At 40.5% G+C, this 22,109-nt stretch overlaps 2 protein-coding genes across 2 annotated transcripts in view; one reads left to right on the forward strand and one right to left on the reverse strand.

The window, feature by feature from the left end:
- Nucleotides 1-5,872, forward strand: part of LOC133488908 (microtubule-associated protein 4-like) — a 68,844-nt gene extending 62,972 nt beyond the window's left edge. The window contains 1 exon segment of the mRNA XM_061797429.1: nt 217-5,872. Within this exon segment, the coding sequence (XP_061653413.1) occupies nt 217-221 (5 nt within the window). The 3' untranslated portion in view covers nt 222-5,872.
- Nucleotides 5,873-8,515: 2,643 nt separating this feature from the next.
- The window catches only part of LOC133489221 (uncharacterized), a 57,838-nt gene continuing 44,244 nt past the window's right edge, over nt 8,516-22,109 (reverse strand). The window contains 29 exon segments of the mRNA XM_061798095.1: nt 8,516-8,635; nt 9,017-9,151; nt 9,368-9,539; nt 9,541-9,653; nt 11,171-11,467; nt 11,991-12,194; nt 12,278-12,586; nt 12,681-12,805; nt 12,903-13,068; nt 13,160-13,343; nt 13,420-13,616; nt 13,698-13,816; nt 13,894-14,020; nt 15,170-15,559; nt 15,861-15,951; nt 16,029-16,174; nt 16,249-16,425; nt 16,498-16,740; nt 16,841-17,096; nt 17,700-17,836; nt 17,921-18,044; nt 18,136-18,341; nt 20,106-20,182; nt 20,301-20,610; nt 20,700-20,870; nt 20,990-21,139; nt 21,218-21,336; nt 21,752-21,944; nt 21,946-22,076. Coding sequence (XP_061654079.1) covers nt 8,615-8,635; nt 9,017-9,151; nt 9,368-9,539; nt 9,541-9,653; nt 11,171-11,467; nt 11,991-12,194; nt 12,278-12,586; nt 12,681-12,805; nt 12,903-13,068; nt 13,160-13,343; nt 13,420-13,616; nt 13,698-13,816; nt 13,894-14,020; nt 15,170-15,559; nt 15,861-15,951; nt 16,029-16,174; nt 16,249-16,425; nt 16,498-16,740; nt 16,841-17,096; nt 17,700-17,836; nt 17,921-18,044; nt 18,136-18,341; nt 20,106-20,182; nt 20,301-20,610; nt 20,700-20,870; nt 20,990-21,139; nt 21,218-21,336; nt 21,752-21,944; nt 21,946-22,076 — 5,090 coding nt within the window. The 3' untranslated portion in view covers nt 8,516-8,614.

The following is a 22,109-nucleotide window of genomic DNA, read 5'->3' on the forward strand; positions in this document are numbered from 1 at the left end:
CGGTGGGAAAATGAAACGCCAGTAGTTTGAGGGTAACAGCCCGTCAGCAACATACTGAAGAAGAAAAAAACCAAAACTGAACTAGCCCGTTTTTGGACACAAACACGAAGCACAGAACTGAATACAAAAGTGCATTAAATGACAATATTGTAAATCTTTGTGAACAGGCTGGTGACTGTGCACTGCAAGTTGAATCTGTCTTCCTCCCTCTCGCAGATTGAATCTCAGCACAAGAGTTCTGGTGGGGTACACCAAGCGCTCGCCGGTTGACCAACCAACCTTCCATGGTCACTTCCCCTTGGCCCTGCCCTCCATCTCGCCTCCTGCAGCACCAAGCTGAAAGTCCGCCTCTTAGTGTTTCTCTGGGCTCCACTGCCTGCCAGTACACCAACCCTGACCTTCGATGCCAGTCGGTTGACCTTTGGCTCACCCCACCATAGAGAAGAGCACTTGATGTTTGTCTGTGAAACTTCTGTCTCATAGCACTGACGTAGAGGACGTAAATGCCATTCTGAAATCCCATCACTGTACACCCCAATGCTTCAAAGAAATATTTTTAGTTGGGCATATTTTCCATAAAGTAACTTCACCTACATTAGTCATTTACTCACCAATCCACTGATCCACCAACCAGTAGCAAATGACTTTGATGTTCACATCCATTCAGCCAGCTCCACACCTTCCTAACCAGGTGAGGCTTACCTATGAAGCCTGCTGGAGAGCAAATGACGCATCTGCTTTAAATGGACGCACGTATCCTTTTAGCCAACAATTTGTGATTTGTAAATCTACGGTAACTCCAGCGCTGCACTTTGTATCACTGTAGGTAACGAGAGCTTGCTTAGCATCGTCTCTATGGAATCCCTTATGCCCACAGTTACTCATTGGTATCAGTATCACGGGAGTAAGAGCTGTCGATGACGAGGATGAGGATTGAACAGGTTAAAACAGTCAGTAGTCAAGGAGGTAAAGGTCATTTTTAAAGCAATAGTAGGGTCGTTTTTTGGAATTCCTTTGCTCGTAACGCTTTTGGTATAACATAGCTATAACAGACCAGGTACACGGAGTTTGTCGTCAATTGCGTGACTTGTACTTAAAGGTGGAACTTTGTGCATCTGTATTGAACTGCTGTGTCACCCTAATTTAGCTGCATTTGAGTTGTGTTTAACCCCGGAGTTGATCTGCTCGCTGCTGCACTTGTTAAAACTGCATTTCATATAAATTGTCACCGGAAACCGTAATATTCAGTAGGCTGTATGTGATAATTGTCTATTGATACACGACTTAACTGTCAGCTGTTTTGTGTTTGGTGCATGTTTCAGCATTGCTAAACTGTTGGCTCATGCGCAGTATATTCTTGCGTTCTACTGATTAAAGTGTGTGCAGCACTTGGACTTTCTGGTCACGTGGTTTTAGCACAAGACCTGTGCGACATACCAGGAATGTTTAGCTTAGCTCAGGCTCAATGTAAATCCAGTGCACTACATAAAGATATTAATGATAAAGTTTTTTTGTCATTTGTCTTAAGAGGTTGCCCCCGCAACCCCGGATAAGCGGAAGAAGATTGATGGATGAATGCATGGATTTGTCATTCATTTAATTCTTCAGATCTGCATCAACATTGCTTAGGCCCGTCCCACACCGAGCGGCGCGGACAAAACGACCGAACTGTCGTGCGGGTGTGCAGAGTTCTGCTACGAGTGTTCGCGAGTGGCCGACCGTCAGCCGTTGCTTTTGGTGAGCGGTGTTACATTGTCGCAGCTGTAACGGCTAATTAAAAATGCACATAAGCTTTCACCAAAAAACAAGTTTGTGGGTCCGGAGTAAGTAAGTGAGCCGCCAAGCTGTACCAATACAGTATATATGTATATATTATGTTTCCAAATGATTCTCAACTATATTTCTAATTTCCTACGTACCTGTGCTTAGAAAGCAAAGCGTGAAGTCTCTGTTGCTGAAATGCGTGAGTCCAGTCAGCGAGTAAGGCCAATAGCCTCTCAAAATGTCCACACTCTCCTTTATTCTTGCCCGTTTCCTCTTCTTTGTGGCCATCTGCTTGTTCGTTGACATCCGGGCCATATTTTTGTCTTGTCAATCAAAAAATAATAGTTTGGCGGCGCGGCGCTTGGGTAGATGTGCAGCGCTCGGTTGCTTGGTGTGCGGCGAGGAGTCGCCAACTGCAGCTTTTCCGCGACGGTGCACTTCAGTCGCGTTCGGCCGCATTCCTCAGTGTGCGTTGGGCCTTAAGCGATGTAAGATGTGTTATTCTGAGCTCTACGAATGAGTGAAGTGACAAGAGACGGCATACTTCTTGCTGCTTTGGAAAATGTGCTCTTTTGGAACCCCGTTAGTTTTAATTGCACACACGTAAAGCACAAAGTATCCCAAGTACATCCGCATGCAAGCGCACGCATGCAACGAAAGATCCACATTGCACAGCTATAACGACCCAAACAAGTCAGGTTATCGATGGTATGTGTTCTGCTACTGTGCAAGGCGATACTATTAAAAGAATGATAAGCTATGTTGATATCTCATACTCATCGTAGTCTTACGTACCCGACCCAGCCTTGGATTCATCTAGTTCCACTTCTGGTCTTTCATTAGATGTTGATTAGAGCAATACAGTGATACTAACTGGTGACACTTGGGATTATATACGCATGCGGACGCACGGGGCAGAAAAGGTCGATTTTAGCAGGACGAGAGAAATGTTGAATCTAAAGTGCCGTCTTCTGGGTTTGTTACATTTGAATAAATTGAAATGTGGATTTATTTTGCTGCTTGGACATAATGTGTTGCTTAACCGCTCCAAAAGATACTGATACAAAGAAAACAAATGCACATTAACGGGGGGAGGTCAAATCTGAATCTCTTATTTCACTCGAGCCTGGATTTGTAGTGTAAATAATAGGAAGTCGGTAGTTTTTTGTGTAGATGCTTTTTTAAACATTTTGCCCAGTTTATGGTATGCTTTAGATCCTTAATGTTATGCGTTTGTGCAGCACACAAGAACATGTCAAAAAATATCAACATGAATATCGTTGCTTTTCTTACGACTAAAAGAAGTATTTAAAAAGCACTGAGAACTATTTGGCTGCACATTATGAATGCCATCAGTACTTCAGCAGCACTTCAGCATTGGTCATCTGCATTTACTGTCGTTGTGCCCTATTCAGTACACATTTAAAAGATACTTTTAAAAATCGCTTCTTTTTTTTTTTTTTTTTTTTTAGAGAGCGATAAATGCGCATGGTTTTTTTTCTTTTTTTTTTTCTTAGTAGGTTATTGAAGGGCATTTAGCGAATGAACCCAAATTGTGATGGCGCATTATTTTCGCTGAACTTAAAGAAGAGTTCACAACATTATTGCATTTTACACTGTGATACACCAACAGAATCTTTTTTGTGTGGTTCAGCCCACCATCAACTTACGGAAGGGCCTTTAGTTCACGAATTTCCCGCTCAAGTGTCATGCACTTAAACAGTGAAGGTATTTGTGACTGTCGTCGGATGTGTGAAGTGTTGCCTCCACATCCATCTTGTAGAGCGCCGCTTAGCGTTTGGAACACTGATAGTCTGGCTGGGAAACCTTAAGGCTGTCTCACAAAGCTGAGCTGTGTCTCATGCTATTTATATATACGTGAATTAAATACTATTCAAATCATGTTTATGGTGTACAGCTCCCCTCAGAATGTCAAAAGTCTCGTTCGTTTCTTGAGGCGCTAAACTGATAGAAACTTTTGTTTTTACAGTACTAGGAATGGATAAAGTCGGCTGTGTACTGTACATCTGTGTTTTTGGGGAACCAACCAGACTATGTAGCTAAATGTATGATTAAGTAACAAGGAAGACTAGACAGTAACAGCAGCATATGATCATATTCGCTATTGTACTGCACCCTCCAAAACATATCCATGGGATGCCTATGCGTAAAATATGTGGATCGTGCGCAAAACTAAATTGGGCATACTGCTTCACTTCCAAAACTCAGCAAAGGGATAAAAGCACTTTGATAGAAATAGTAAGTTGCTCATGTGTATGGCCATATGAACATGTAGTCGGTTTAATGTCTTGGTTAAGCGTGAAGAAGATGTGAATATTTGATGGCTTTGAATGGTCTCACCTTAATTCTTGTCAGTTTGGTGGATTCTGGCCAAACTTCGGTCATTGCTGTTGTGCTAGTGGCTGTAACCACTTCTAAAAAGCAGCACTCTAGTGTGCCCTGAGCAAACCTCGACGAGTCTTTTTATTTTAGTGTCTACCTTTAAGCATACCGTAATTGTCACGTGATGATGACAGACACGGACATTGAATTGGTGGGGCCCAATGCGATGTTGCTTCATGAGGAACCAAATCCCTGGCAGCAGCCCTGCAACGCACACCCGAACTTGACATGCTCTACACTGAACAAAAGTTAGTCAGGTTAACCAGTGATTTTGCAAACAATCTAATATTGGCTTCACGTTCCGTTTGCACTTTTGGAATTCAGCGCGAGGAGGACTGAGTTAATGTTGCAGCTCTGCAACTTGCACTACAGGTGATAATTAGATGATGTCCACCCATGCGTGTTTGTGTCCAATTATGTCACTGGAATTCTACCTTTCCCACGAGGATTTCACTATCCCCTGTATATTGATAGCACCACCTTTTTATCACTCCTGATGTAATTAAAAACAAAAATCATGCTTCGCGGCGTGTTGTGGATGTCGACAGATGAACATTTTTGCTCATAAACCTGTTACAACTTTAAATGCCATTATTATTAAATTAACAGTGTGAGAAAGGTTCTTTTTTTTTTTTTTTGCGCAGAGTTCCCCTTTGGGGACTTCTGAAATTTCAAGAATGTTTTCCAATGTATTAAAGACGTAAGCTGCGGAATTTATGTATGAGGTCTGTTCTTGTTCTGCTCTGCACGATGGATGAAAAATGCAATTGTAGGACCTGTTGAAAGGGCAGCAAAGTGTGATGTTTTAGTACGCTTACAAACAGACATGAAATCATTAGAACCTGGAATCAAAGTAGACTTAAAGATGTTATCTATATTTAAGCTGAAATAGGACGTCTACTTTTTTCAGCATTTCTTGCAGGACGGTAGGACACGCACTGGCCAGCCCTTTCTTCCGGTGACTCCCATTCCCCAAACATGAGTGTGAACAATGATCGTCTTTTTGGCGTCTTATTTATAGTTCTTGCTCTTTATTCGACCGCCCATTAGTGACGACAAATGCTGACGTACGGCAGGTATAATCAAAATACTCAAAACTTGACTCTAAATATTGGACTGTTATGGACCAATTTGCACTGTTAAAAGGATTTGTTCCATTTGGTCAAACAATCGTTTCTATTTAACTAGAATACATTTTGAAAGGTATGTGAGAAATTAAAGGTTATGCCTCACTTACAAAAGCCTTGTCAGCATTTCAGCACTGAAATGTAGATCTTGAATGCTCGTCAGAAAAAAATAGTCCATTTGTGAATGGAAAAGATTCAAACCTGCTTAATTGACTGTATACCTTGTTGTATAAGTATACTGTTTTATTGTGCAATTATATACTGTACGTCGATCTGTGCACAAGTGCGTGCCGCAGTCACATTTACCGTGTAACACAAAAAAGAAACTGCTTTTCAGTGCTGCTAAGTGGGCCCACTGTCGTGTGTGCAGTTATTGTGTAGGGCACGACACCAGAGTAAGAGAGCATGCAAAAGACAACAAACTAACTGCTGATTAGAGACATCCATCTTTTAGCTACAGTTTAGCTTCCCCTCCAATTCTGAATCTTTGGTATGAAAGAGATGTTCGTTGTGATTGTCAACCAGTGATGTGAACGTTCATCATGTAATAAAAAGATGAAGAAAAGAGCAGACGTCAACACGGTTGTCATTTCTTGGCCACGCTCCCCCAGGGTTAGACTGAATCGCTAGCATACACAAAATGGATGCTTCCTCCCCCCCCCCCCCCCAATACACAAGTGAAACACTTTGACACACTCTAGTGAAACTTTCACACGCTTACCTGATTTTTTTCCCTCACACATGGATGGGTGGATGGATGTTTGAGACGTCATTGTTGTGTCAAGATGCCAAACAGAAAAGGGGAAACTCAAACTTCATTTTTCTTAAGTTCAGCACTTTATTTGAACACATATAATGTTCTCTTTTTATTTACTTGCTCGTATTATGAAATGCAGCCCTGCTTTTATATAAGAAATGAGAGAACATTATGCAGTTGTCCTCATATGTACGATTACCAGGACAGTATTTGTAAGATGTGTACAATTCTTTATTATGTTCTAATATCGTTATATCTGGCATAAAAAAAAAAAAAACTGATACTATCGTTTATCTTGAAGGTTTTTGGGAAAATATATTGTACTAAAAAAAGTGTGCTATCGTGGCAGGCCGAAACACGTAATATATTGAGAGAGAGCGAGAGCAATGGATAACACAAAAATATTGTACAAACAGTATAAAAGATTAACAACTGTAAAAAAAAAAAATGTAATGCAATGTAGAGGAGGATTACTATATCTGTATTCCGTGATGATAAGTTGCAGAGACTCATTGTTCCAGGGCTAGGACTCATTGTGTCAGGGCTAGGACTCATTGTTTCAGGGCTAGGACTCAATGTTTCCATGATGTGTAAAATGATCCGAGGTGGGTAGGAATGCGCGACATTTACTCCGTTACATTAACTCAAGTAACATTTTGGATAAATTGTACTTGTCAGAGTAGTTTTCATGAAGCTTCTTATTACTCAAGTATTTATGTTAAGAAGAATATTTCCTTTTACTCCTTACAATAATCTATAAGCCGCTCGCTAGTTTCATTTATCAATAATTTCTCTCTCACCTACACACATGCAATTTTATCAATAATAAATAAATCAATTGAGTTGTAGAAATTCTAGGTCACATTACTGGTGGAAACAAATTATTTTCCAACACAAAAAGCTGGCATTTGAACAGGGGTGTGTATACTTTTTATATACACTGCAGCCTTGTTTCTGTTTTTAGTTATCTGCCTGGTAGGCCTCCAGTATTCAATGAGAAAAAAGTCAAGCCTTTAACCATTCTGCAAATGCGAGACAGTAGCAACTCTGAAGACAAATGTCGCTTACGTCGCACAATTTGGAATTTGACAAAATGTGTCAGGAAAAGAAGGCCTCAAAAGTCATACAAAATCTCCGAGTGGCCCAACACGATATACTGTATTTCTTACAGAGATGTCAGATTTGTCAGTCTTTCATCGGGGAGGGTATGGGAATCTTAGACCATCTCACATCCTTTACAGTTCATGTTCATGTTTGACTTCTTAGATTTCTGAAACTTATTCTTAATCTATTCCTGGTGAGCGAGGAGAAGGATGAACTGTAAGCCTCTCGTTAAGTGTGCCATTCTCAGCTGTTCACGGTCTTTGTACCTTCCACTTATGCGGTCGCATCGTGCATGTGCAAAAAGGAAAGGAGTGAGGCAGCACGTGCGTCTTAAGTTTGAAGTGCGTCCGATGAAGGCGCTATTGTTAGAATGCTTATTTAGAGACAGACACTTGAGGAGGTGTTGAGTATTGGACCTTGCCCTGCGTGGGTCCTTTTCTCGTCTTGTCCTTTATGCCGGCGACCATTCAGACGATGCATTGGGACCCAGATCTGAAACGCAGAAGGACTCTCCTGCCGAGGAAAAGTGCACTTGAGCGTTGCACGTAATGGAGAAACAACATGCAGGTGAGACATTTATGACTTTTCGCACAAACAATTCAGTATACAAAAAGGTTTCTTTAACACATCCGTGTTTATATCGTCACACCTGCAATATTCATTGCGTAATTGAATATATTGTAATACTAATGCACTTTAAAATGTTTATTGTTTTTGTAAAAAAAAACAAAAAAAAACACTAAATGTATAAAACTAATATTCAAGTGTAATAAGTTATATAAAGATGACTGTGTTGGACTTAAGTCATCATTGACAAGAGATGATTTGTATTTAAGATTTCTGATATTTAGATCTCTTTACTGTATATATTGTGCAGTGTATGTAGTTGTTGGCGTGTTTGTGTGTTAGAAAAGACCGGGCCATATATTTGAGTCATACCCTTCATTTGCATCACATTTGAAAAACTATCACTTTCCATTCACTTTAAAGACCCTTTCGAGTGAAATAAGAGATTATACTTCAAATATTGAAGATAATTGCTGACAAAAATGCAAAGACGGAACTATGTCGTACTCAATTGTGGATGCTGTATATAGCGTTAAACTGTTTTTAACCATTTGATTTTATTTTTTTTTTTAACATCTGTAAGTGATTCTGAAGACACTGTTAGTTTAATGTACACATAACATGATAAGTATGAGTGACCTAAATGGTCAACATGCGCTTTAAGGATTGAGGTCCATCCCTCATAAATGAGAATAAAATGCATGTTAGTAGTGAAAAATAAATATATATATATATATAGATAGAATGTCGGTGGAGTGGGAATAATGACCAAAAAAAAAGGCAGAGCACAGTGTGAGATGCAGATTTCTTTATTCTATTGGATAACACACTGAGGGAATCAGCATGAGTTTGACCACAGCTAACTCCGGCGCAAGAAGAGGATCATGGAGCTTCATTCTTCATTCTGTCCTTTCTTCAACAACAGACAAAAGACTGGAAATCAGACAATTCCCTTAGAATTTCTATCCAAGTTATATTTTCTGACTTGCCTTATTTAGACATTTCCTTTGGTCAAGGATTATTCGTAAAAAAAAAAAAATAAATCAAGCCATTTCTTACTAAGCAATTGCTCTATTTTGATCGAATGTGCCAAGGCAGAATTCATGATAGTCGTTGCTCTGTCGACTGTAGCAACAACCGGTATCTACAGTATTTAGTAAATCTTTCGGTTTTATTTATAATATACCGTATAATTGGATTACAATGACATCCATATGACAACACAGCTTGGAGCTATATGAACCCAAGACGCATTTGGTGTGTTTAAAACATGAAGCCAACATTAGGAACTGACCTTTGGGCCAACATCCCGACTCTTGGCACGCAGCTTGTCGACCTGAGACTCGGCAATGTCAGCTCTCTCCTCCGCTTCATCAAGCTCATGCTGAATCTTACGGAACTTCACCATGTTACTGTCGGCTTGTTCTTCCTATAGACGCAGCATTATGATTATCGTCACATTTTAAGTGGGATTGTCAGTCATCATTACGTTCAGCAGTAATTTCCATGAAACGTTTTTAGTTTTTGTGCGCTGTGAGGCGTTCAGACTTGATATAACGTTTTTGCGTGGTCGTTCCACATAGCCGTTACTGTTCCAGGGTTGGACGACAGTAAGACTCGACAGTAATATATGATGAGCGCTTACAGCTTCCTCGGCAGTCCTCTTATAGGATTTGACTTTTAACTGGAGTTTATCCACGAGGTCTCGCAGACGGGCTAGGTTCTTACGATCCTCTTCTGTCTGAAATAAATATGAATAAAGAAAGCAACCCATATTTTTCACAATGCAAGCATTGATATCCATTCTGTCCTTGTTTTAACCTCACTTGGTATGTTAGCTCTTTGATGCGTCTCTCATACTTCCGTGCACCCTTGACAGCGTCGCTTGACTTTCTTTGTTCCATTTCAACTTCACTTTCCAGCTCTTTGATCTGTTAGGAGGATAATGTGAAGCGGAAAAAAAAAAAATTATATATGGAATGGAATGTTTGAAGTTGATTTGAAGTGAAACACAGTGTTGTCTTATTTTCAATGCGACAGGGGATATAAAATGTCTACACATCCCTGTTCAAATTCCAGGTTTTGGCGAAAAATCAGACCAAGGTTAATCATTTCAAAGGTTGATTGAAGACTCTAAATTGCCCGTAGGTGTGAATGTGAGTGCGAATGGTTGTTTGTTTCTATGTGGCCTGCGATTGGCTGGCGACCGGTTCAGCGTGTACCCCGCCTCTCGCCCGAAGATTGGCTCCAGCATGTCCGCGTGAGGATAAGCGGCACAGAAAATGGATGGATGTGTTCAACCAATCACATTCACACTCATGTTAAATGAGAGTCAGCACACATCGGCCACCATTGAAAGTTCCTCTGATTCACCCCAAATAATATTTAGATGTTAGAGGAGGCGTTTCCTGACATTTTTGTAGTCAAATCTTACAGCACAAGCCATGGTTCGCAAAGGGCTTTCACGGCATCAGAGGGATCCAATTGTTCAAAGGCATCAATCAGGAAAAGGATACAAAGGAATGTCCAAGGAATAAAATATACCGCGGAACACAGTGAAGACGGTCATTATCAAGTGGAGAAATTTTGTCACAGCAGTGGCATTATCAAGAACTGGACATCTCGCCTAAATTGATGAAAAGACCAGAAGTAAACTGGTCAGGGAGGCTGACAGCAACATTGAAGGATTTCCTCCTCAATTTTCATGTCTGGGCAAGGGGATCATTTGGCAAGACAACAGCCTGATTTTACTAAGAAGAAAAAAAAAAAAACTTAAAATCTCCCAAACGCATGCGAGAAAAGCAATGGGTTGTTGTCTGATGAAACCATAATTCCATAATTGGCAATAATTCCAAACGGTATGTTTGGCATAAACATAAAACTCCTCATGACCAAAAACCAAAAACTCCATACCCACAATGAAGCATGGTGCTGGCTTTGGGGCTTTTTTTTCTAAGGCTCGAACTTGCGCCTCATTCAAGGTGGAAGGAATTTTGAACAGTTCAAAATACCGCTCAGTGTTAGCACAACACCTTCAGGCTTCTACTAAAAAGCATAAAATGTCTGGAAAAGCATACTAGAAGAGAAAAACGTTATTTGGAGGTAATTAGAGGTACTTGTGGCAGGTGTGTGCTGACCCCTCGTTAACATGAGTTTGATTGTGATTGGTTAACTTTGAACACGACCCCATCCTCTGTTATAAAAGGGTGTGCACACTTGTGCAACCTCATTGTTGGTCATTTTGACTTCTGCTCTCGAAAAGATGAATTCTTGTTTTTCAATTGAGTTGCACGTTATAGGTGAAATTCATTTTGAAATGTTTGATTTTGGTCTAATTTTTTGTAATAAAAAAAACTGCATTTGAACAGGGTTGCGAAGACTTTGAATGTCCACTGGAGATTTGCAATGTGGTCAGTGTTATGATTTTGTGAGATTTATTGACTCTTACCCTGGCCTCGAGCTTCTGCACCTGCTTCTTGCCTCCCTTCATTGCAAGTTGTTCAGCTTCATCCAGACGGTGCTGCAGGTCTTTGACGGTCTGCTCCATGTTCTTCTTCATACGCTCCAGGTGAGCACTGGTGTCCTGCTCTTTCTTCAGCTCTTCTGCCATCATGGCAGCATCAGTAATAGCCTTCTTGGCCTTCTCTTCAGCATTTCTGCACTCCTGAACTGCATCTTCAACCTCACTCTGAAGTTGGGATGTATCAGCTTCCAGTTTTTTCTTCTGGTTTAGCAGGGAGGTGTTCTTATTGAAAGAGAGAAAAAAAAAATCACATCAACCATAGGTTTTTCTAGCCTATTTTGGGGATGCTGAAACACCGCTAAAATGAGTCCAAGAACCCCTAAAGAGAGATTTGAGAGATCAAAAAAGAATTCTGTCCTTTTTAAACAACTTAGAAAAGTGTAAAATCATACAGTACTCGGTTGGAACATAATATTTCAACAACAAAAAGACAGCACCCCTCCTATTGCCTCAAAAATGATTTGCTCCACACAATCCCTCCCAAACGTCTCTCGGACTGGGTTCTGAACGCTAGCATTATACCTGCACAGAGCAATAAGCTACCTTCGCCTCAATCAATTCATCCCTTTCTGTTGCTCACAGACTTTTCCAACAAGTGTTATGCTTTTCTTTCAGCCATGTGGGAATGAAATTGCCTTAAAATGTAGAAAACAGTGAAATGTACAGAATCCTCTGCTCTTAGAATTGCCCCTGACACCAAACATAATTTCAGATGAATTTACATTTACTAGAACTGCATTTCTACCTGTGAGTGCAGGAGCTGCACCCTCTCGCTAATATCCAGCAGCTCTTGCTCAGCAAGTTTGCGTCCTCTCTCGGATTGGTCAAGAGCAGACCGAAGTTCTTCCAGCTCAGCTTGAATTAGACTGTTACGTCTCTCCACCATGAGGATGTTCTCTTTGAGCTCATCATTAGCACGAAGAGACTCATCAAGTTGAAGTTGGGAATCCTTGAAAATTAAAACCCAAATGTTAAAGCATGTTTTTAGAGATAGCTTAGAGACCCTCCCCCCCTTCCCCAATCCTTTCATACCTTTAGGTGTGCATGAACAGATTTGAGTTGTTTCTGAGTTTCAGTTGCCTGCCTGTTGGCCTGACTTAGCTGAATCTCCATCTCATTGAGGTCTCCCTCCATCTTCTTCTTCAAACGAAGGGCCTCATTCCTGCTTCGGGTCTCCGCCTCAAGGGAGCACTGAAGGTTGTCTACAATTCTCTGTTGGTTTCTCTTTGCTTGCTCCAGCTCCTCATCTTTTTCAGCCAGCTTGCGCTCAAAATCGGCCTTCACCTGACTGAACTCAAGCTGGGCTCTGAGAATTTTTCCTTCCTCGTGCTCCAACGTGGTCTATAAAGATCAAATAATGTATATTAGTTGCACTAGCTTTATTAATGATGCAGACTGAATTGGATGTAGTTCTTTATTAGACAACACAACCTACCTCTGCCTCTTCCAAAGCAGTTTGAATGTCAGACTTTTCCTGTTCCAACTGCTTTCGTATTTTTTCAAGCTCATGAATACTCTTTCCTCCCTCACTGATTTGTTCAGTGAGGTCAGATATTTCCTCTTTGCATTGAAATGAAACATATTGTAAATACACCAGTTCTATGGATGTACATATTATATTGCAATTTATAAAAACAATATATTTACTTTAACTGACCTTGTAGGTTCTTGTTTTCTCTCTTCATAGTCTCTAGGTGCTCGAGAGCTTCTTCATAGGAGTTCTTCAGTTTGAAAAGCTCTGTGCTCAAAGTCCTTGCCTCCTTTTGTGAGCTTTCCAGCTCTGATTGAGACTCCTCATATTTCTGTTTACACTCTGCCAAGACCTGAAAGACAGTCCATGATTTGTGGATCATTTTTATTGTGTTCCTGCATTAAGACAACAATTACTGGCAGTCGATAGCTAACGATTCAAACCTTGTCAAAGTTCCTTTGCTTCTTGTCCAGAGCAGCAGCAGCAGCGTTTGACCTCTCGACATCCACCATCAGATCTTCAATCTCATTCTGCAGTCTGTGTTTGGTTTTCTCCAGAGAGGAACATTTAGCATTGACTGCTTCCACAGCTTCCTCAGCATCCTGTAGATGCTGAGCCAGCTTCTTCCTGCATTATGAATCATGGTCTTTAGTTTACTGTGACACTGTCTTCGTCACTATTGGATATAGTACAGTTTACTCACTTAGCATCTTCCAGTTCTTCAGTCCTCTGGACGGCATCAGTTTCATACTTAGTTCTCCACTGAGCCACCTCAGAGTTGGCCTTGGACATGCTGCGCTGCAGTTCAGCCTTGGCCTCCTGCTCCTCCTCATACTGCTCTCTGAGCAGGTCACAGTCATGGCGAGAGGACTGCACAGCATGGGCTAAAGCATTCTTGGCCTGCAATGAAATATATTTGGCGGTGCCTCATTTAGTAATAACACTTATGTATACGATTTTCATCGCAAAGTCATGTGCTACCTTGACTTCCTCTTCCAGTTGCCTTTTAAGGTCTTCACTTTGTTGAGTATAGGATTGTTTTCCTCTAGTGAGTTGCGACACCAGGGAATCCTTCTCTTCAAGTTGCCTTGCAAGTTCACCTAATTTTCAGAGAGCAATAATACACATTTTTGTTGGTACATTTGACATAATGCAAATTAATTTGAACGTACAATACCATTTTCAGTTTGAAGTTTGGCTTTGTGTGTGGTGAAGTCATTGATGGTACGCTGTCCCTCTTCTGCCTTTGTTTTATATTCACTCATCTGGTCTTCCAGGGACCTGCACATTTTCTCTAAATGATTCTGCCAAGAAGAAAACAGTGATTGATATTCAAATGTGCAACAGGTGTAACTGGTAGTAGAGTGGTGAACGATCTACTGTATCTCCACAGTATTTGGAGACAACTGGATCAAGAAACTATCAATAGAATTAAAATGTGTTTGCCATGTTTGGCTCTGACCTTTGACTGTGGGCCAGATTTATTTTAGATCCTAAATAGTGGGCGCTATATTGCATGTTCCCGCTAACAGATTGCTTGTGTTGTTAGTAGGTGTGTTGCTTGTGATTTACTAGGATTGCGATCTTTTACTGAGATCCAAATAGCGGGCGCTAAATATTGTGTTCACGCGCTCTAACAGATTGCCCATGCTGTTGGCAACAGTTGTACAACCCCAATTCCAATGAAGTTGGGATGCTGTGTTAAACATAAATAAAAACAGAATACAATGATTTGCAAATCATGTTCAACCTATATTTAATTGAATACACTACAAAGACAAGATATTTAATGTTCAAACTGATAAACTTGATTGTTTTTAGCAAATAATCATTGACTTAGAATTTTACGGCTGCAACACGTTCCAAAAAAGCTGGGACAGGGTCATGTTTACCACTGTGTTACATCACCTTTTCTTATAACAACATTCAATAAACGTTTGGGGAACTGAGGACGCTAATTGTTGAAGCTTTGTAGGTGGAATTCTTTCCCATTCTGGCTTGATGTACAGCTTCAGCTGTTCAGCAGTCCAGGGTCTCCGTTGTCGTATTTTACGCTTCATAATGGGCCACAGGGAAGCTCCTTTTCTACCCAATCATGGCACGCACCTGTTCCCAATTAGCCTGTTCACCAGTGAACATGAGCATTCCTCAACTTTCTAAGTCTTTTTTGCCACCGGTCCCAGCTTTTTTGGAACGTGTTGCAGCCATAAAATTCCAAGTTAATGATTATTTGCTAAAAACAATAAAGTTTATCAGTTTGAACATTAAATATCTTGTCTTAGTAGTGTAGTGTATTCAATTAAATATAGGTTGAACATGATTTACAAATCATTGTATTCTGTTTTTATTTATGTTTAACACAACGTCCCAACTTCAATTGGAATTGGGGTTGTAAAAAGTGGTGGAGACCACTGTATTTAGGTTCAGTATATTAAACATGTGACATACAGTACCTTGGACTTCACAATATGTTCCATATTGGAGACGACATCATCCAGTTCCAGTCTAATTTCACTCTTCTCCTTCTCCAGTTTCTGCTTGACTCTCTGCAGGTTGTCTATCTGCTCTCCCAGGTCAGCAACACTGTCAGCTTGTTTCTTTCTCAGAGTGGCCGCAGTGGCTTCATGCTGGAGAGTGGCCTCTTCCAGGTCTCTGCGGAGTTTCTGGAACTCAGCCTCCCTCTTCTTGTTCATCTCAATCTGAGCAGATGTTGCTCCACCAGCCTCCTCCAGCCTCTCACTGATCTCCTCCAGCTCTCTGGCCAAGTCAGCTCTCTGCTTCTCCACCTTGGCTCGTGAAGCTCCTTCTGCCTCAAGCGCTTCCTCAAGTTCCTCAATGCGGGCCTATACCAAAGCAAAGTCAAATACAAAAGCTGATCACAAGGATTTCCAAAATTTGTTTGAAGTTCAAGAGCCACATTAGGATTTTTATGTAAAGAACACTTTAATTAATACAGAACCAATATTAATCAAAATGCCTTTGTGTCAATCAGCGGCAACCCAGAAAAAAATTATCTGAGGCCCTTTTGGTTCCCAACCTTAAGTCTGGATAGGCTGCTTTTAATTGTGTTGTCAAACTAACACATTTATGTATTTAATTTTCAATTGGTGTATGAACTAACATTTTTCTCAAAAAAAATATTACCTGCAACTCCTTCAATTTTTTCTGTAGCTGTGTACTCATGGCTTGCTCGTCCTCTATTTTACCCATAAGTTGGTTAATTTCAAAATCTTTCCTGTGAATGGACACAAAATATGTCAATCAAAATGTTATTTAAAACATACTTGTGTTTTGACATCTGGAACCTCTTACTTTTTAAGCCTCTCTTCAAGTTGTTGCTTGTCATTTTCCAGGTCCATAAGACTCTCTTGAGCTAATTTTAAGTCCCCTTCAAGCTTTCGCTTCGCTCTTTCAAGGTCCATTCGCATTTTTTTCTCCTGCTCCAGGGATCCTTCCAACTGTTGGGTATTTACAATAATGTTGTTTATCTAGCATTGATTATTGGCTAAATACCTTTTATCTTGACTCTTACGTCATCCACTTGCTGCTCTAGTTTTGATTTGGCCTTGGTCAGAGAGTTGACTTTGTCTTCTTCACTCTGAAGATCATCCAGCACTTGCTGATGAGCTTCTTGTAAGGCTTTCTTCTCCTTGGTCAGCTTTGCGATGATTTCCTCCAAGGCAGCCGTTTCCTCTGTCAGGTTCTTCACCTACTCATAGAAATTTCTATTTTCAGCTCTTGCATGAATTTCTTAAGGGCTTGTAGTGTATTTTGGTTGTACCTTGTTTTCAGTGGCATGTTTCTCCTTCTCCACTTTAGCAAGGGTTAATTCTAAATCATCAATGTCTTTCTTTAGCTCAGAACACTCATCCTCCAATTTTCGTTTCTTAGCTGTTAGTTCAGCATTCATCTCCTCCTCATCCTCCAGTCTTTCAGTCAACTCTTTGCACTTTGCTTCCATCTGGATTTTGTTTTTAATCAGGCCCTCACATCTTTCTTCAACATCACAAAGATTATCCTGCTCCTGTTATTAACAAAGACACATAATGATGAGTTGGCAGGCTTTTTAAAAATGTGTTATTTTTTAGTCTTAACAAGATTGGTATTTCTGATGCTAGACATACAGCCTGAACTTGTAGCTGTAAGTCATTTTTCTCTTGGAGAAGTGTGACCATTTTTTCTTCGAGTTCCTTTTTCCCGGATTCTGATTTTGCATAAGCCTCTTTTAGCTTGATGAACTCTTCCTTCATGTTGGCCATTTCCTTTTCAGTCTCAGCTGACTTTAGAAGAGGTTTGATCTTGAAGAACATCTTCATCCAGGGCCAATTCTTGACCCCCATGAAGGCCCGGATGTTCCACTGGATCACAAGTAACGCATCCCTGTTGAGAACAGATGATAATTGATTTTAGGTTCGAACTTTGTATAGTACATTGAAATTCCTCTATTCATTTTCTTACGCTTATCCTTAACTGGGTCATGGTTTAGGTTTCGCCTATCCCAGCTGATTTTAGATGGTGGGCTACACACTAGACTGCTTGCCAGTCAATAACAGGGACTATACTGACAGACAGCCATTCACACTTGCACTTACACAGTTATACTGAAAAGTATTTAACCGCCATTATAAATTAGATTGTCAATTTTTTGTCAAAAATGTCAATTTTTTATTTTGTTTTAAAATGTCTACTTTAAAGAAAATAATGGCAATTTATAATAGCTGTGTTGAGCTATTTCTATTATTCCTTTTTTGTTGGTTAATTGCAAACTACTGTTCTGTTTTTTTTTTTTTTTTTTTGTGGGTACAATTATGTAATATTGTGTGGGAATGGGGATTGAATTATTTTGACTGCAACTACATGGTCGATTAAAAGTCTTATGTTAACCTCGCATGCATGTTTTTGGACAGTGAAAAGTCTCTGTCATATAGTGTTTGGCGTGATCAGTGAACATTCATTTTTGGCAGTTTGGCTTTCACTATCTACCTCCGTTCGACAATCTTCTGGAATTCAAGTCTTGCCAGAAGACCCCTTGACCGAGCTTGGATGCCAGTAATGATCAGCGCTAATCGGGCATCTCGCATCTCTTCAAGCTGACCCAGCAGTCCGGCTTTGAAGAACACCTGTAGGGGCACATTATTTAGGATTGGCATCAATCATAAAAACATAATATTCTGTTATGCCAGGCATAAAATGGCCCTACTGACCTTAGTGTGTCCAAGTTTGTACTGGTTGTGGTCAATATCCAGAGAACCTAACAGTTTCTCCGCAGCCTTCTTGTTGTCAATAAACTGTCCTTCAGGAATTGCGTTGGGGTTCAGAATACGGTATCTTAAAAGAAAATGGAACATTTCTCATTTGAAATTATCCAATTGATTCAGTTTACATGTGTTTTAAAGGGTTAATTCACTCAGATGCAAACCTCTGTTTGAAGTCTCCATAGAGGATCCTGTTGGGGAAGCCCTTTCTGCAGATTCTGATGCCTTCCAGCACACCGTTACAGCGTAGCTGGTGCATGACCAATGGGTTCTCCATGGTTCCAGGAGTCTTGGTCTCATTGGGGATGATGCAGCGTACAAAATGGGGGTGAGTAGACCTCAAGTTGGTCATCAGCTTGTTCAGATTCTCCTGCAAGTTTTTGACAAGGTTTTCATCGTTTGTTAAATCTATGAAGCATTTGCTTAGATATGGACAGCATTTAGTTTTTGTGTAAGTATACCGTAGGTACTGTATATTCTTTCTGTACGCTGCCAAACTGTTAAAACATGAACTGTTTTGAATTTAGTGCTTATACAACAGGATGTTGAGGACAACCATCAAATGTTTAATCAACTGGTCACAATTTTCAACTGTGACCACTACTGATTCTACCAATCAACAAATAACATTTAATTTCAAACATAACGAATAATACCAACTGACAAAACATAGCAAAAACAAACAAAATACCAAACAAAACAGCAAGCTTGTTTCAAAATGGGGACGGAGGAAAAAGGAGCCCATACTTATTGCTCTCCTCTGAAATCCAAAGTCGTAGTTGGCTACGAAGATTGAGAGTCCGACTTACTGCCATCAATGCGGACCAAACTCAGACACTGGTCATACAGGGACCGAACAGCCTGTATCAGAAAGTCTGGTACCTCATACTCCTGAAGCACCCCTGTGTCCCTGAGGTACATGGTCGAACTCCATCTCCAAGTCTACAAAACAAATGTAGACTGGTTGGGCGAACTCCCATGCATCTCGAGGACCATGCCGAGGGTGTAGAGCTAGTCCATAGTTTCACGGCCAGAACAAAAACCACACTGCTCCTCCTGAATCTGAGATTTGACTTCCCGACAGACCCTCCTCTCCAGCACCATTGAGGCTGAGGAGTGTGATCCCCCTGAAGTTGGAACACATTCTCCGGTCCCCTTTCTTAAAAAGGGGGACCACCACCCCAGTCTGCCAATCCAGAGGCGCTGTCCTCGATGTCCACGCGATGTTGTAGAGGCATGTCAACGGACAGCTGCACAACATCCAGAGCCTTTAGGAACTCCGGGCGAATCTCATCCACCATCCTTGCCACCGAGGAGCTTTTTAACCACCTCGGTGACCTCAACCCCAGAGATAGGAGAGCTCACCTCAAAGACCCCATAATCTGCTTCCTCATGGGAAGGCGTGTCGGTGGAATTGAGGAGGTCTACAAAGTATTCTCCCCACCAACTCACAACGTCCCAAGTCGAGGTCAGCAGTGCCCCATCCCCACTGTACACAGTGTTGCAATGTTATATACCTTAATGACTTGACTGGTTCACTGGCACCATGACGCAGTAGCCCACTCACTATATTATTTTTAATTGATGGGGAAATTATTATTGATCAGCAGTATGAGAGCTTATCCTGCTTGTTTCGTAATACAGTATGTACATTGTAGCAATGAATTCTTCGGCCACTTTATGATTTTTAACATTCAAAAGGTGTACATTAGTACACCACATTTCAACATGTCCTTATGGCTATTTATATATAAAAAAAATATCTCCATCCACTCCATAAATATATCTGTTTGATCACTGTGCCCTTTAAATACAACTTGTAATTATATTTTTCCTATTTTTCAAATAGCATTTGACTGTTAAACATTTCAATCATCATCTTATCTCACACATTGCGCAGCAGCTGAAACTACAAAAGCAGTCTATGGCCTGTGACAGACGCTCATGCAGCTGTAGCCATTTTGGATAGATGATCCCTAATTTGATCATTTGTTAGTAAGCGTTATTGGGAATTATTGGTGCACGCTTGGTGCTGCTGTCCCTGATGTTGCTATATAATCAGTGAGCCTGTAACAATCGTGAAGTTGCATAACTCTTCTTCCACAAAAAATCTTTTAAAAAGATCATTTCTTACCCTGTGTAATGCAGATACAGTTTGGAAGGAGGACCCTTTCTTCTTGGCACCTTTACCCTTACCGCCAGACACTTGAGCTAAAATGAACATAACTGGATTGTAAAATACAGTGCACTGGAAGCCATTACATTTTAGGTTTGTATTCTTGCAACATTTGATTTAGTCACAATGATTATTTCTAAATGCTGAACATACCAGAATCATCTCCAGCATAATTTGCAAAGAGTATCGCCAGTAGTTTCAGATTAGACTTCTGGTAAAGTCCAACAACAGTCTCATTTAGAGGATCCTTGTTCTTCACCAGCCAGTTGTTGATATTGTAATCAACAGTCCCAGCATAATGCATCAGGGCAAAATGGGCCTCTGGTTTCCCTTTGACTATTCTGGGCTTCTGGAAGTTGCTGGATTTCCCCAGGTGGTTGTCGTACAGCTTAGCTTTGAAGGTCGCATCACTGGCTTTGGGGAACATGCACTCTTCTTCAAGGATGGACATGATACCCATGGGCTGAGAAGAACAAACGATGATGTGGAGTAATTCTATATTGCTCAAACGTTTTGGAAAATCTGATTAACACGTTACAACTAGTCTCCCACCTTTTCAATCAAGTCGATACAGGCTTGCAAATCCATACCAAAATCTATGAAAGTCCATTCAATGCCTTCCTTCTTGTACTCTTCCTGCTCCAGCACAAACATATGATGGTTGAAAAACTGTTGCAGTTTTTCATTGGTGAAGTTGATACACAGCTGCTCAAAGGTGTTGAACTGTAATAGAAAGTGGATACAGTTGCCTAATTTTTACCTCTATCCTCTTATGTAGATTATACCAACCAATATAAGTCAGGAAATATTATTTTACTCCACGAATAATAAACACAGCTCACATCAAAGATCTCAAATCCAGCAATATCCAAAACACCAATGAAGTATTGGCGAGGCTGCTTGGTGGCCAGAGATTGGTTAATACGGATCACCATCCACAGAAACATCTTCTCATACACTGACTTGGACAATGCACCAATAGCATAGTAAACCTGGGGAAAAAAAAAAAAAGATATTCCTATAAAATGGAATCCTATCTTTTCCTCAAAAGATTCCCCACGAATACTTACCTGGGCAACATTTTGTCCCTTGGTGACCCACTCATTTCCCACTTTAACTCTTGGATGACAGAGACCTTTAATGAGGTCAGCTGAGTTCAGGCCCATTAGATAAGCGACTTTGTCAGCATCTGAAGGGAGAATATTTGCATATAGTCTGTCTTTATTCAACTTGGCATCAGACATCGTTTGTCTGCATCTCTGATGTTTCTGTTAGTGATACTTTGACAACTTACAGTTTACTCCTCGTGTGTACCTGTGTGTATATAGTGTAGTCGGAAGGTCTAAAAACCTAAAAATGCCAAGTCTTTGTTGAAATGAAATGAGACCAAGAAAAATAATTTCAGATTTTTTTCCACACATAATAACTAGAACCTAGATGTAATTAATAGCTCTTAGAGAATCTTTGGATTTGACCATAAGACCTTTGACCTTTCAACACCACCTCCGTACATTATTTTCCGATGCATTTTTGACAAGGATAAGTGGGCCAATATTGTCATTATAGGATGTGCCATGCTAACAGATTACTGAATGAATTCCTACCTTCAGTGCCATCAGCCTCTGCCTGCTCTTCGCGCTGCTTCTGCTTAAACTTCATGTTACCGTAGTGCATGATGGTGCCGGTCAACTTGTAAATGCTGTTCTTCTCTTCTTGAGTGAAGCCCAAAACATCAAAGGCCTCCTGAAAATGACAAAACTATCGATCAAAAACAGGAATTACATTGTTGGATTTAAAACTACAATCCAATCAGTTCTTAGCTCACATCAGTAGCCATAAGCTCCTCGGAGTCGTTGATGGAGGCCACAGTCGTCTCTCCTTGGGAGATGAAGGCGTAGTCATAGGGGTTGTTGGTAATAAGCAGCATTTCTAAAATGATGTTGCATAGAATAAAACAATTAA

The sequence above is a fragment of the Phyllopteryx taeniolatus genome, chromosome 14, assembly GCF_024500385.1.
Source record: "Phyllopteryx taeniolatus isolate TA_2022b chromosome 14, UOR_Ptae_1.2, whole genome shotgun sequence".
Classification (NCBI taxonomy): domain Eukaryota; kingdom Metazoa; phylum Chordata; class Actinopteri; order Syngnathiformes; family Syngnathidae; genus Phyllopteryx; species Phyllopteryx taeniolatus.